At 40.6% G+C, this 16,289-nt stretch overlaps 1 protein-coding gene across 1 annotated transcript in view; it reads left to right on the top strand.

Moving 5' to 3' along the window:
• Nucleotides 1-16,289, top strand: part of tll1 (tolloid-like 1) — a 91,805-nt gene that overhangs the window by 23,974 nt on the left and 51,542 nt on the right. The window contains 4 exon segments of the mRNA NM_131010.1: nt 1,963-2,073; nt 9,184-9,264; nt 13,183-13,353; nt 13,434-13,551. Coding sequence (NP_571085.1) covers nt 1,963-2,073; nt 9,184-9,264; nt 13,183-13,353; nt 13,434-13,551 — 481 coding nt within the window.

The raw sequence follows: 16,289 nt of genomic DNA, 5'->3' as shown, positions 1-16,289 counted from the left end.
CTTTGGAAAAAGTCAGAAAAGTAGGCGTGTCCAGCTTTGTTTAGGGGGGAGTGTCGGAGGAAGAAGAGGGATGGTGTGGGAGTGTCTATTTGGGTGAGCTGACTTTCAGAGTCAAAACACACACACACAGAGGGGACAAAGTGACTGTGTTTACATGGACATCTGTAGTCAAATTATTTGCCAAATTATTAAATGGTGGACTTTAACTGCAGTTTGGCTCTTCATTCAGGGAATTCATTCATGTCCCTCGCGACAAACGAGATATTTGATTCGAGGATCTGCTCTAAGCATGTATTTTTCATGCAATGTTTGATACCGCACAGCGAATGAGAGAAAAAAAAACTCAGCATTTCCCGGAAACTTAGATGCACTCGGCAGGTAGCGTCAGAAAGCCGCGTGTGTTATTCCGGTCACTAAATGCGGTGAAAATCCTACAGGAGGTTAAAGTTTGGTTGTAGTGCTAACATGTTTACACTCGGTGCAATAGTTAACTTAGTTCAATACGAACAAACTGAATAAACAAAGAGCACTGGTCGCTCACTTACCAAATCTGTAAAGACAGGACAATCACCAGCAACTAGAGCCGCGTCTTTATTAAGAGGAGACTAAAGCGAATCCGGATCTCAGCATTTGCAGATGAGAACAGCTCTCAGGTAAACAATAATCCTCCTTAGACACGTAAGTTATTGTTGTCGAGCGTCGCATACACTGTTAATCCACACGTGACTTCAGCTGCGCTCTCACAGAGAGTAAATGAAAACAAAACTTAACTGCAGCAAACTATAAAAGCAACACGTCACGCTTGTTTTGCCAACACAACGTGGCGTCTCTGTCGTGTAAACACGGTGATAGTAATGAATATTAATGAAGTTGCACAATAGAGCGCGCTGATTGGTTTGAACCAAGCCTTACTCATGCATTAATGCAGCACACTGTAAGACGTAATAAGACACACTTTGGCACAGACGCCCAGTCTGCACGCTGGAATACAACGCTATTATGTCATGACCGTGACGCAGCTTCAAAAATTAGTTTCAAACAGGAAGTACAAATTTGCTTGAAATAACGCAAAAACAACCAATTTATACTTTTTAGTGAAATATAGGTGTCCTAATAGTGTTTTTAGCAGTGTGGGACACATATACGACTGTCAACAGCTCAAAAAATGTGTTTTAGTGTTTCGTGACCCTTTAAATCAGTGCTAATATTAGTTCTTTATGAAGGGTGTGATCCACAGGAGACTCCAGCTTATTATGAAAGTGATATAGAGCACAGTCACAGGTTTGGGCTGAACAATGTCTAAGGAATTGATTGTGGAAGAGATGGATGGTTGTATACACATGTGCATATACACTCAAAACAATAGTGGCGGCCTGAAAATGCTGTCCACTATTACGTGTACGTATGCACACGTGCGCACACATGCGAGCACAAGGGCAGAGTTTATTTCAATATAGAACAATCAAGATAGTTTAAAGCACAGTCCTCATTGTGTATTGTTTTATATCAAGGTTGAATGGTCTGCCAAAACTACTTGCACACACAAATGGCAAAGTTCCCAATGTTATCTCCTTTTGCATGGCCATCTCCATGACCTCCTTGGCGACATGCTAATTTAAGGATGGATGATGTCATCACAGTGATTAAACTGAATGTTGTGATAAATCCAATATGGACATTATGTGAACAGGGTTGTTGAGATTATAGCCGGATGTATATATCTGCCTGTTCATTTTTAATTAGCACTTGAGAGTCAGCAAATTGACAGATAAAGATGTTTCCTCCCATGTTAACATGTCAATCGATTGCATATGCTGCAAACCTTAAATTAGCATCAGTCAATAGTTCAGGCTACGCTGATCTGAGTCTCAGATGCGTCTGCCAGCATTTAGACCATCAATCTGTGATGCTGCTGAAAAGTGTGTGTTTGTGTGCTCTAATAATACGCTTCTCTGTTTCCAGCTGTATTTTGGGGAGACATTGCCTTGGATGATGAGGACTTGAAAATGTTTCACATCGATGGGACGATAGACCTTAAGCAACAAACACATGGGAGGCAAGGACACACATCTGGTAAGACGCATCAGATATCACAGGCCTCCAGATTACAGCTATTGACCGTAATTAGCAAAATAAAGACTCTTATGAACCAGTACTTTTTTGTGTTTTGTTAAATTCACCTGTAGTCTTGCAGTTTAAATCAGATTCCCTTAGTTAATCATACTGAGAAGTTACTAATTCTGAGTTCAAACTGAATGATTTTAGCCCTGATTTTCATTTTCAGTAATTGCCAATATCTGTAAAATACACTATCTGACAAAAATCTTGTCGTCAATCCCAGTTGTAAGAGCAACAAATAATAGCTCGATTTTTATTGGACCCTGTTTGGTGAAAGAAAAATCATTGTTTAATTATTTAATACATTCATTATGGGGTGTGTGACATACACAGCATCAACAGCCTGATGTATCAAGACATTTGTGCTGCCCATTACATTACAAACCACAGGAGAGGGCAAATTCTTCAGCAGGATAGCGCTCCTTCTCACACTTCAGCCTCCACATCAAAGTTCCTAACAGCAAACAAGGTCAAGGTCCTCCAGGATTGGCCAGCCCAGTCACCAGACAAGAACATTATTGAGCATGTCTAGAGTAAGAATAAAGAGGAGGCATTGAAAATGAATCCAAAAAATCTTGATGAACTCTGGGTGTCCTGCAAGAACGCTTTCTTTGCCAGATGACTTTATTAATAAGTTATTTGAGTCATTGCAGAGATGTATGGATGCAGTTGTCCAAGCTCATGGGAGTCATACACAATATTCATTCTTTTTCCACTGCACCATGGCTTATATTCTATTAGACCTTACTGTCTTGATTAAATAATAAAAAATCAAGGCATGATCATATTTTATTTTACTGAAATAGGCCTAATCTAGAGGCCTTTACCTTTCATATAAGCCACTTCTGATACCAAATGATCGACTAGAAGGCAAGTTATTATTTGCTGTTCCTAAAACTTCAATTGGCAACAAGACTTTTGTCAGCTAGTGTATTTAACATGCTAAATATTTTGACCTTTCAGCAGTTCAAAATCTATCTAAAAACTGTTGAAAACTGCCTGAAAAATACATTGGCGATGACTTGCAGCCTGTGAAAGAGCAAGAAACAGGGCAGTGGGGTGTTTAGGTAGGAGTTATAAACATGAACATGAACTCTTTTGGACCCAAGAAATGTAGGAAATTTTGAATCTTGTATTATTTATAATACGATGTAGTGGCGCAGTAGGTAGTGCTGTAGCCTCACAGCAAAAGGATCGCTAGTTCGAGCCTCAGCTGGGACAGTTGGTGTTTCTGTGTGGAGTTTGCATGTTCTCTGGGTTTCCTCTGCATGCTCCAGTTTCCCCCCACAGTCCAAAGACATGTGGTACAAGTTTATTGGGTACGCTAAATTGTCCATAATGAATGAGTGCGAATGAGTGTGTATGGATGTTTCCTAGAGATAGGTTGCAGCTGGAAGGGCATCCGCTGCGTTAAACCTGTGCTGAATGAGTTGGCGGTTCATTCCGCTGTGGCGACCACGGATTAATAAAGGGACTAAGCCAAAAAGAAAATGTATAAATAAATTAATAAAGTCATAAGTGTGTAAGTCGCAGATCAATTGTACAGCAATTCAGTGCTACCCCAGATAGTCATGCAGTTTATAATCTGCTGTGAAAATCATGCAGTGTGAACAGCATAAGACTGACTAGGGCTTTTTATATGTATGTATATATGTATTTTAAATATATATATCAGTGTTCAAAACAACCTATTGAAAAATAGGTTGAATATTGTAGGAAATAAATTAGAATATTCTCATTTGAAAAAGAATCTTTATTCTGTAATTTGACATCTAGCAAGTCATATAGCGAATAAAGTTTTATGTTTACTGCTTTTTTCTGAAACAAATTTATATGACTTGTTTGTTTCATAAGTCTAACTTGTTGTTATAAGTCCGTTATCATCACTTTTCACAATTTTTTAAGTTCAACTCCAGCAATGAGCTTTGGTTTGTTTGTTGGACATAATTACCTTTTAGAGCAGTGGCATATAATATCAGTGTAAGTAGTTTAAGTAAATCAGATCGCCTGTCAATTCAATTCTCTATATAGAGTACATTTAAGATTTTTTGGTGAATAAACTTTAAATCTAGCAACAAAAATCTCTCATGTAAGGCATGATGTACATTCAGCTAGTGGTTATCACAGAATAAAGCCTGACAAGCTTATCGGCAGCCTGACATGGAGAGGAGGGCTGCTGTATAAGAATGGCATGCTTTACTCTGCCAAAACAACCTGCTGGAATTAATCTCACTTATTCTGTGGCTACTTGCCAAAAAAGTAAACAATTAGGCACAAAAAATTGATCTGAGCTGTAATAGTTTACTATCTTTGTAAAAAAATAAACATAAAGCTTGCAGAAAGAATAAAGAAATCTTAATAAATGGTTTGATGCAGTTGAGCTTATACATTCCTGACTGATTATTAATAATATTCAGTTGCATAATGGCACCAAAATCAAGAACAGGGGACTGACAAATATATATAAAACGCACAGCAACATCAAGCGAATCTCTAAAAAAATGGCCGTATTGCTCACTAAACCCCATATATTTCATTAAAAAGTTTTACCCACCAACTGGCAACTGAGTCTGCTATGAATACTCTACATTGCTAAGTTTATTTGCATTTGGAGCTTGGTGAATGTTAACTTTAGGCCATATATATATATATATATATATATATATATATATATATATATATATATATATATATATATATATATATATATATATATATTCTCCAAATGTCTGGATGATTCATAGTTAACAGATGAGCCTTATTAGTTATGCGGAATAACATACTTTAAATGTTGTGATTGCCCAATCAGAATCAAGTATTCCAGACAGCCATGTAATTAATTGTATTAACAATACCTTCAATTGTGTTGTGAAGATGAATGGATTTTTTTTATGTGTTTGAAATGACAGGTGGGCGAGTAGAGGTTTTCACATTTGTCATACTCTGAATCGAAAAACATGAAAGGACTGTAGTTTTGCCTGAGATTCTAATGTGCATGTTTTTTTTTAGCTGAGATCAGCAGCAGATGTACAGTAGATGAGGTTAAAGCTGACCCTCACAGCTGCTGAGGGTTGTGAGCTGCTTCTGGTGCAGGAAAAACAATGTCTTTTTCTACAGTAAGGTTCAGGGATTGAGCTTCTGTTTGACTTTGTCCTTGAAGCCGCCCATGTGTTTTGTTTTGTTTTTCTTGTCCTGATGTTGTCATGTTTGAAGTCAGATCTTCCTCCAGGACTTCTGAATCTCTGTCATCTGCACAGTTTCAACTGCATGCTGACACACAGATACATACACTAGCCACAGTGAATTGTGTATTTAAGATAATCTCTCTATGAGTTTGATCTGTCATAGGGATAGAATAGATGTCCATGATTGTGTTGTGGGCTGTGGGGGATTTCAAGTTATTAAAGTCATATTGAAGCTGAAGAATGTGTGGGGATATTGGGACTTTATAGCTTCAGGTGATTAGGCTTGATAAATGTTCCTGTCTCTTCTCCACTGCACCATCAGCAAACAACTGTGTGTGTGTGTGTGTGTGTGTGTGTGTGTGTGTGTGTGTGCATCACAAGGTTTCTTTTACTCCTTATGTAATGGGAAAAGAGAAAAAGTGTGTGTGCTTGCAAATGTTTGTTTCTTTGCTAGTTAGAGTAAACACTGTTAACAAAATCCTTCCTTGCTGATATCTAAACTGACCAAACTCAAAACTTGTGTGTTTGTATGTGTCTTTCCCAGTAGCACATTGTTAGGGCAAACTTCCAGTGCATTAAACAGGATACAAACACTGGTATGTGTAGTGACTTTGACCAGACAGAATCTGGGGGTATTATTTTGCTATTTCTAAACAGAATTTTGTAGGAATGATTTTGGGAGTTTAGTAAATAAAAACTGGCGTCACGGGGGTGCAGTGGGTTCAAGCCCCTGGCTCGGTGAGTTGGCATTTCTGTGATGAGTTTGCATGTTCTCCCTGTGTTTGCGTGGGTGCTCCTGTTTCCCCCACAGTCTAAAGATATGTGGTGTAGGTGAATTGGGTAAGCTAAATTGTTCTTAGTGTATTTGTGTAAATGAGTGTGTATGGGTTGCAGCTAAAAGGGCATCCGCTGCATAAAACATATGCTGAACAAGTTGTCGGTTCATTCCTCTGTGGTGACCCCAAATTAATAGCTGGACTAAATGCTCGTACACACCTGGATGCTTTTCGTTTGCATTTATCATCTGCATTTTTTGAGACATTTTTCTGCATTCAAACCGAAGCGATTTTCACTGCCGTCGAGCAGAAGAGTATGCAAAATTATTTCTTGATGTTAGATGCCGCTACACAAATTTAAGCGTCTGACACCCACTTGTAATGTGAATCGTCAAAACAAAAAAACGAGCATGAGGCGTTTCTTTAAAAATTATGCTTTTATGCCTGACGTTTTGCGTGTTGGTGTGCACGATCACATTGGCGCCCTTTTTTAGTCACAAGGCATGAAACATCGACGGAACATGCATCTGGAAAAACACATCCCGAAAAATGCGTCCTAGTGTGAACAACAACAACAACAACAATGACTGAAAAGAAAATTAATGAAGTAAATAAAAACTTAAAATATGTAATAACTTTTTTTAACATTTACAATTTAGTGTTTTCCAGTTGTGGCGGCAGGCCTTTTACACAAATTTACCAACTACCAATGGCGTTATTTCGATGACAAATGGAGAAATTTCGTGAGCTCAGTATTACAAGTCGGAATCGCAATACGAGAATTCAAATCTCTAAAACTTTGTGCACGCCCTCTCAAATATATGCTGCAGATCTTCTTGTGCGCTCTCAAATAAACACTGCTGAAGTGCGATTTAGTGCGTTTATGTAACAAGTATGTCTCCAACATATATAAGATTTGCTTGGAATATTTATCAATTTCTCCAATGCACCTACAGAGTGGCATTAATGCGTCCTGAAGTAAAGTGAAATGGCCATAAACTCTTGCAAGATAGAGTCATTGTATGCAGAGCCATAGACTTTATCTATGAAGTATAATTATGGAAACTGTGTTCATCTTAATTGAATGCTATGTCATGGTTGCTGGCCTCAGGCATCATGCACCTGTCAGTCAGTCAGCATGTCACCCTAAAGGGTTAAACAAATAACGCACAGCACTACTTAGATTAATGAAATGTTCGCACTGTTATAATTCACTTACTTTTAATGCATTTTGATGCGATTATAACCCGCTTTAAAAACAACAACAACAACAACAATGACTGAATGTAGCGAAAACCATGCAATTAATGTTTACACTGCAAATCTAAGTACATCCACTTGTTTGGGAAACAAAACAAAACTTGTTTGGGAAACGAAACATGTCTTTCATATAATATATCTGTTAAATAACTGAAAATATTACTTTACAAGCTGCGTTGCACTTGAATCGTATATCAGGGTGTCCGCGGGGTCTTACGTATTAAAAGTTGATAAATTAATTATGAGAAAATGAAGGCCCTTAAAATGTATTAAAAAGTCTTAATCACATTTTACGAGGTCTTCATTTTTGTCAAGCATTGTCCAAATTGTTTGACTCCAAAAAAGCATAAATATATTTATTTTCCTCTGAATATTAATAACAATGTGCTCAATCCATTCGATTCGTTCGTGCCGGGGCACATCCGGCCAAGCTCCTCCGTGCGGGTGATGTCACATAATTTGTGACAAACGCGGAAAGTCGATTTGACGCGCTCCACATGTAGTGAAACCATAGAACGAAACAGACAGTAAAATGGGAAAATGTAAGTTTGCGTACTCCTCGTTGGAGAAAGACGAGTTTAAACATTGGCTGAAGCCTGTCTCTGAAGACAATCGCGTAATTTATTCTATCAAGCTTTATTTCTTCCGAGCTTATCTGGGTTCGGTTGTGCTCCATTAATTTATTTAACCACAACTGTTTATTAACAACTGTTTATTAAGTTAAAGGTTTGATACTGATTAGAGCTTGAAGTGGTGATGAGGTCTTAAAATATTCTGAGAAGGTCTTTAAAAAGTCTTAATAAGGTATTGAAATTACTTTTAGGATTCCTGCATATACCCTGTATAAACATTTGCATATAATTCAATAATATTACTGAAATTAATATAAAAAGTAAATAAATAGACTTGAATAATGGCTAAATAAATCTATGGAAATCTGCTGATGTTCATGTGTGCAGATTCCGGTTGGGCCTTGGAATGACTGCTGGCAAACTATCCGTCAAGTAAGAGTAGTTGCTGGGTAGTGGCATAGTCAGCAAACCTTACCTTTATCATTGCCTGAGCCTTTGGCAGCACAAAGACTTTGCTTTTCCTTTTTGACTGGGATTGTTACAGGATGTGCCACCGGGGCAGAAGGGCAAACTGCATCAGGACCAGGAAAAGCAAGAGAACTGATGCATGTTCAAACCAGTTAGGACAGGTCCTCCTTGGATATTTCCAGAAATTTCAGGACGCTGTTTTGAGGACAAGAGCAAGGCACTTGTATACCTTCTAGTGTTGTGCATGCGAGACTGTACTCACATTGATCCCAAAGCTCAGTCTTTTCCTGTGTCTTGGATTCAGAGTTTTGTTTGTTCCTCACTTTCCTGTCCGCATCAGAGAAATTCCAGAGAGACAGACAGAGAGAGAAAGAGAGAGAGAGAGAGAGAGAGAGAGAGTAAATGCAAAGGGAAGAGAGCAGAGTAAGAGACGTGTGAATAGAGATGTTCAGTGAGAACCCTGGGAGTTAAAGTCAATTGGGGATGAGGAGAGTTGAGGACAGTCGGCTAAAATTGGTGTGATAATGGCAGAGAGACTGTGATGGACGTTTCTCAGCCCACTGACAATGTTCATTCAGTGTATAATATAATAATGGCCTATATAAAGTGCATTTAAAGGGCCAGTGGTAAGTTCATGTATGTTCTCTGATTAGACAGCTACCTGATTTGTGAAAACTTCTGCTAAACAGACATACATCTGATCTTGTAACAAATCTGTTGAGCTATATGCATATTTGACTAGATTATGTTGACTAAAGTGTAGTAATCTTTTAACTTTCTTGCATCTTTCTTGCTTTATTTCAGGAGGTCTAGGAGAACATGTGCCCACTAAGAAGAGGGGTTCCTTATATCTGCTGCTAGACAGAATACGACGGTTAGGTTTTGGTAAGTTCACACTTTACACATATGCTGAAAATATTTCTTAACTTTAATGTCTAACATACTCCACAGCACAATCTGAAAGAAACTCACATAGCCCTCATCTTGTACTTTTAGCATTAGCGCTAAAGTTTTACCTTGTATTCTAAATGCATCTCATTGATTTAGTTTTATGACAGATGCATATATCAATTCAATTAGTTTGTTTTAATTTATTTTTGGAGCTCATCGTTTTTTAACTCTTCTTCTTAAATCTTCTAGCTCACATTCACATCTGTCTCTATCCAGTAAACTACACTAATATATAGTATATACTATAATAGAATAAATAATAACATATGATATAAAGTATATGGATTTATTTCAATAGCCGCATTTTCACTATCAGGCCAGTGCGAGCCTGGGGTTATATCGGGCCAGGCCGGGCCAATCGCCTGGGAGGTTGAGCAGTGAGGCTGAAATCATGTCGCGTTTCCACTGTGGGGCTAGTAGGTTGCAGCGCGTCAGCAAACCCCGCCCCCAGAACATCCCCCGAATCGAACGTCACTCAAACCGCCCACTTCAGCGAGAATCATGCAGATAAAGCACACCATCACATCATCACGAAACTATTAAAATTAGGACAACCAAAACAAACAAATGACACGTTACTGTACAGCAGTACAACACATGTCTATACGCACATGCCTGTGTGTTTTCATTCATCATATTCATTTACTCGCCGACCGACTGGCATCGAAATCCAGTGGTCTTGCCACCAACGGAGGGACCCAGCGCAGGGAGCGCACACATCCATAATATAACACCACATATACAAAATTCTTCGTTAATAACTCGATATAAAATGTATTTTATAACATCCTCTAGACAGACGCTGTCCAACATTCATCCCAAATGCTCCGGAGAGAACTGAAACATGATTATTTTTCCCTATAGGCTTTATGACACTTAATGGGTGATTCCCTTTATTTAAAGATGTTGCTTATTATATCTTAAGTAAAGGAAAGTGTTCAGTGTTTCAGCACATAAGAGCAGCACGTAATAAAATATTGCCTATATTTCATTGCGCTCAGCAGCAATGCACTAATAAAGCTCTTTATGTATTTTAAATTTCCTTTTTTAATTTTACCACGTTATATAAAAACATACACACTTGTTTGAGGACACAGAACACATTTTGAACTTGCAGTTTTCCCCGTCAAAAAAGTGCTGCGCAGCAGCAGACAGAAAAAAAGGTCGCCTAGTTTCTGCGTTCACTCACCCCGAAAATGCTCTGTTTGCATGATTTGATTAATATCATCGTATCCAAATACTTTATAAATAATATTTAAAACATTTTCCGGTGTTTATTTATTTATTTATTTGTTTAAAAATCTTTTTTTCAAAGAGGCTTTTGAAAAATGAAAGTTTAATATAAATTTGAAACAGTTTGATATAGTACCTAATTGTTATAGCTATAGCTTTTGTTAGTTTTATATTAGTTTATTTATTTAATGTGATTTTATTATAGGCCTATCTAATATTTGTAATTCTTTAAATTATCTAAATATAGCTTAGGCTATTTTATCTAGGTATGACACTATTGTTTTGAGCCCACAAAAGCGGACATGAAAATTGTAAAGTTTAATGTCTTTCTGTTGTATTCATATAGTGTATTATCTCCAAAATAAATTAAAACAATAAAAAGAAAAGAAAAAAGCTGCTCGCGGCATCAAGAGAGCTATGAATGGAGCGCTCTTTTCCTCGGTCTCACACACGCACAGGCATCTAAACGCGCAAAAACACTTATTAAACTTGACAAAACCTCTTGAAATCCTTTACTGTCTGCTGTGTCTTTAATATGGTGTAAAGATTAGTATGCATTATTGAAACATCAAAGAGATGCAGCAAAGAAAAGTGACTTATTAAAACTATCATTTTTTGCAACAACCTTGCATTTAAAAGAGAAACATAAGGGCGATCATATGCAAAAAGACCCCAGCCTATAATTTGTTCCAGATGTTTTCTTTCTCTTATTTATTTATTTGTTATTTGTTTGGCGCATGTACTCGTGTGCGATCGGAAAACTGTGCCCGCCTCTCCTTTCACTCCGCCCCGAAGCCCCGGCTGGCCCTTTTTGGCCCAAGGTATTCGGCGGGCCGAAAAAGGCCGGCCGCTGGCCCCAAAAAAGCCCCGCTTTGGCCCGATTAGGCCCCGGAAGTGACAGTGGAAACGCCACTGGCCTTGACTCGCCCTGGCTCGCTCGCTTTAGGCGCGATAGTGGAAACGCGGCTAATAAGAGCTTGTATGTGTATGCTTAACATTTAGACTTAGAGCAAAAATATCATGAAAGACTAAGGGGCCATTCACATAGAACAGGCTTTTGTGCTACTTTATCATTGTTTTTCCAAATTTGTAAATACAAGCTTGACATGTGCATGAAACTTATGTCTTTTGCAGAGCCACACAGTAAGCACCACATCTTAAATATTTTGCCACTAATTGACACTAATTGCCGGTTTAAGGCAGTAAACCAATCAGAACAACTTGGGGGCGAGGAAAGCATTGCAGGGTAATATTTATAGTAGAAATGAAAGCCGTTTTTTGTTATTAAATCATTAAAACCATTAAGCATTTTTTTTTTACACAAAAGACTCTATTTTAATGATCTAGGCGCAAAGTCTAAAGCGCACGGTGCAAAAGCATTAAGGGCATGTCCAAATCCACTTTAGCCATTTTAACGATAGAAAAATACGCTCTGCACCCCGGCACATGGTCTAACAGGGTTGTGCTTATTTTCTTAATGAGTTATGGGTGTGTTTTGAGCATAATGTGCATTAAACCAGTCAGAGTCTCCAATTCCCTTTCAGAGTCAGTTGCGTTTTGACATGGTGCATTTGCTATTGACATGTAGAAAAACTGAACGCTTCACTAGCGAGAAAACAGAACAGACCATCTGCAGCACGAGGATAAAGAATGAGCCTCCTCTAGTCGGCCTCTTTACTTCCACTTTACATTTAATCTTTACTTTTACTCCTTTACTTTTGTGGATAAGGAAACAGTGAAAACTCACTCCACTGAAGACATCTTTAGACTACATATTTAATTTTATTTGTAAGCGCAAAGATTTGTTTCAAAACTTTTTAAATTCAGCTGACGAATACATCACCATAATCCAACAGGTAGACAAATCTAAACATGAAGAAGGCCTGGTGGTAGTGCTTTCTATATTTATGTAGAAAATCATTTTTGGTAACATTTTAATCCTTTAAGTTTTTTCATATGTAAAGATATTTGTGTATTAAGCAATGTGTACGCATTTTGGACTGCATAGGCATATAACTAACGCACTCTGCACTAGACTTTAGACTAGTTTTAGTTGGTCAATGGCGCGGCCTATTTTAGTTTCAATGCTCCTTAACACACCTCCTTTATAGACTAAAACACCATGAGTCCAAATAGTGGTGCAAATGGATTTGCTAGTTAAACAATGTGGCGCAGAACATAAAAATTATTGTTGCGCTGATCTGAAAATAGCAACAAATTGTGCCATACGCATCTTGCGCCTTATTGTGCCAGGTGTATGATAAGGCCTAAAGACATTGGCGTTTTGATGCTACTTTTACTTTTCATAGAGAGCTTAAGAAAAAGGAAAATATTTAAATGGGAATGAATAGTAAAATATGGGAGAATACTGGCAAAAAGTGAGGGTTGACAGGTATGCACCTTTTTTTAATGTTCCCTAATTGATTTTGCCAATTTTACAGTATATTCAGGTAATAAATGTAGCTCATCTCTCATTACTGGGTTGGGTATTTGATGTGAAATAAGTAATATTGGCAGTTTGAGTGAAAAAAAAATTGCAAGTGAAATAAAAGTGCAGTCGTGTAAGTTTTGATGGTAAATGTAAGATATCTCCATTTTTTTTTTCTCTTTGTGTTGTAGAGTCGTGGCCAGTAAACAGCAGTAAAGATGTGTCAAGCATAAAGACTGGAATAAGGAGAGTAAACAGCGCCAGAAATGTAAAGTCTCGAGTCCCACGTGCTGCTACATCCCGAGCTGAGAAGATCTGGCCTGGAGGAGTCATCCCTTACGTCATAGGAGGCAACTTCACCGGTAAGAGGACTAAGTGTTTGCCTTTTCAGCATCAATGTGTGTGATTTACACATAATGATATTTGTGTGTGTGTTTTTCAGGAAGTCAGAGGGCCATGTTAAAGCAAGCAATGAGACACTGGGAGAAACAGACGTGCGTGACTTTCATAGAGAAGACTGATGAGGAGAGCTACATTGTCTTCACGTACAGACCTTGCGGGTTAGTGTTTCTTTGATTATTATGATTATGTTACGCTTCATGATAGTAATGTACTTTTTTTAACTGTGTTCTACATCACAAAACTTTGCTGGATGTTCTGTTGATAATTGGCTAGTGTCACCTTTCATTTTCCATTGACTTTAGAGCCAAATTAATTGCGTATGCATATCTTCAGTTTGATAGTAGACAACGTTCGAGGTTACTAAAGTAACCCTTCGTTCCCCGAGGAGGGGAACGGAAGCACTATAAGTGGATTTGATTGTAAAATCCACGCATTGGGAGGTTCGGTTCAGAAGCTACTCGTCTGAAAGAGTATTGAACGGGCCAATTAAGAATGAATTGGCAGCGCAAGCCTGCGCAGGTGAGCGGCATAAGCAATCAACTGAGTATATAAGCTCACCTGGCGCAGCAGACGCTATCCTTTTTAAGCTGAAGAGACTTTCAACAGCTAAGGGACAGTCATTATGGCGACGGAGTATAGTGCTTCCGTTCCCCTCCTCGGGGAACGAAGGGTTACTTTAGTAACCTCGAACGTTCCCCTTCGGGGGGAACTTCAGCACTATAAGTGGATTTGATTGTAAAATCCACGCATTGGGAGCCCATTGAAAGCGCCATAATGACTGCACCTTACCAACACCCCCGATGAGGAGATAGTCAAGCAAGCGTGACGCACCCACATCATGGGGGGCGCGGTCCTCCAACGTGTCCCTGGCCCTAATTTATCCTACTTCAACAGAAGTTTTACGGATTTATATATATTTTTTGGGAAGTCGTGAGCATCTAGATAATTCTAGGAAAATACGACAGTACGTTGGGAAGCGTGCAATCCCGATAGGGAGGACGCTGCGGAGGCCATCCGTTACCCAAGGGGGGATAGATGGCAGAATTTACATATGGACTAGCCCTAAAAAGGGGGAGTACGCATAGCAAAAGAGTGGTTAGCGGGGAGGGAAGACACGGGTCCGCCCAGGGGGGGGGGACTTAACCGTGGCTGAATAAGCATATGGGATCGCCTAGTGGGGACCACGCATAGCAGGCACCTTTACCCAAAACGCGGGCTGACCAGCGGGCAGACCTACAACGTAGTGGGCCAGCAAGTGACTCCTCCGCTGAGTCAGTGCTGGGGGCCACGGAGGAATCTGCAGGGCTCACCTGACGGGGAACTTTACTGACAGATAAAAAGGCGCACGTATCTCCGTGTTAGGGAAAATGGCGCAGCAAGCGTGTTTCAACACCCTACCGAATTGTTTCCTCAATCACCAAGGGTTACCTAATACCCTTGAGGAAACCGGCTCCACTCGCAGATTGTAAAACCTTGCAAATGTGTTGGGTGTCACCCAGCCCGCAGCTCTACAGATGTCTGTTAGAGGGGCGCCGCGTGCGCGCGCTCGAGAGGATGCGAAGCTCCGAGTGGAGTGCGCACGCGCTCTCGGGGGACGCGGCTCATCTCGGCTCTGATAGTGAAAGAAAGGCATCCACAATCTAGTGGGAACTTATTTCGGTACGGCACTTCCCTGCTGCCGACCGCTATAACAGACGAAGAGCTGCTCAGATGATCTAAACTCTGAGTGCGGTCCGGATAATACGCAAAACGCGAACTGGACAATAAATAAGGGCTGGGTCTGCCTCCTCCGAGGGCAGCGCTTGCAGGCTCACTACCTCGTATTAAAACGGAGTGGTAGGAACCTTGGGCACATATCGCGGGCGGGGTCTCATACGTGAGAGAAGCCAGCCCAATTACAGGCACGAGTCACTGACCGAAAAATGCCTCCGGGTCCCCGACCCTCTAATCGATATCAACGCGACCAGCAGAGCTGTCTTCAGGGACAGAAAATACTGAGTCGAGGATCGAAGGGATCTGACGCGGCTTGTGTAGCGAGGGCGAGATCCTAAGAGGGCATGAGAGGGGGCGGGGTGGATTAATTCGCTTAACGCCCCTGAGGAACCGGATGATGAGGTTATGCGTTCCCACGGTGCTGCCAGCCACCGCGTTATGAGAGCGGAGATGGCAGCCACGTAACCTTGAGTGTGGAGGGCGACAGCCTGCTCTCCAACTTCTCTCGGCGTAAAGAAAGCACAACGCTGATCTGGCAAATTACGGGGGTCTTCTCAGCGAGAGACACACCATTCAGTGAATAGACTCCACGTCAGGGCATAGGCGCGCTCGGGGAGGGGGCTCTAGCCCGAGTGACGGTATTAGCCACCGCAATCGGAGGTTACCTAAGTCTTCCTCGCGTCTAAAAATCTCTTCAAAGATCGGCGAGGGTGCCAGGTGGTGCCCTGTCCCTGAGAGAGTAGGTGCTCTCTCGAAGGGACTGCCAGGGGAGGGCTATCGCGAGGGAGAGCTCTGACATCCAGGTCCGGTTGAGCCAGAGGGGCGCAACCAGCAACCTGTTCCTCGTCCTCCCTGACCATGCACAGTAACTGCGCGAGCAGGCTCACTGGGGGAAACGCGTATTGCGCGTGCCCCGAGGCCAGCTGTAAGCCAGTGCATCCGTGCCGAGAGCACTCGGTCAGGGAAAGAACAACTGGCAATGAGCGATCTCGGGGGAAGCAACAGATCGATCTGGGCTTCCCCGAATCGCGCCCATATCAGCTGAACAGACTCGGGGTGGAGTCTCCATTCTCCAGGACGCAAGGCTGCCGTGAGAGCGCATCGGCTGCACGGTTGAGCTTGCCTGAATATGAATGGCGTGCAGCGATTTCAGCCGCGGATGACTCCAGAGGAGCAGACGGCG

Source organism: Danio rerio, chromosome 1 (genome assembly GCF_049306965.1).
Source record: "Danio rerio strain Tuebingen ecotype United States chromosome 1, GRCz12tu, whole genome shotgun sequence".
Taxonomy (NCBI): domain Eukaryota; kingdom Metazoa; phylum Chordata; class Actinopteri; order Cypriniformes; family Danionidae; genus Danio; species Danio rerio.
Note: the sequence above shows the minus strand (reverse complement) of the source record. Positions and strands in the feature narration are given on the sequence as shown.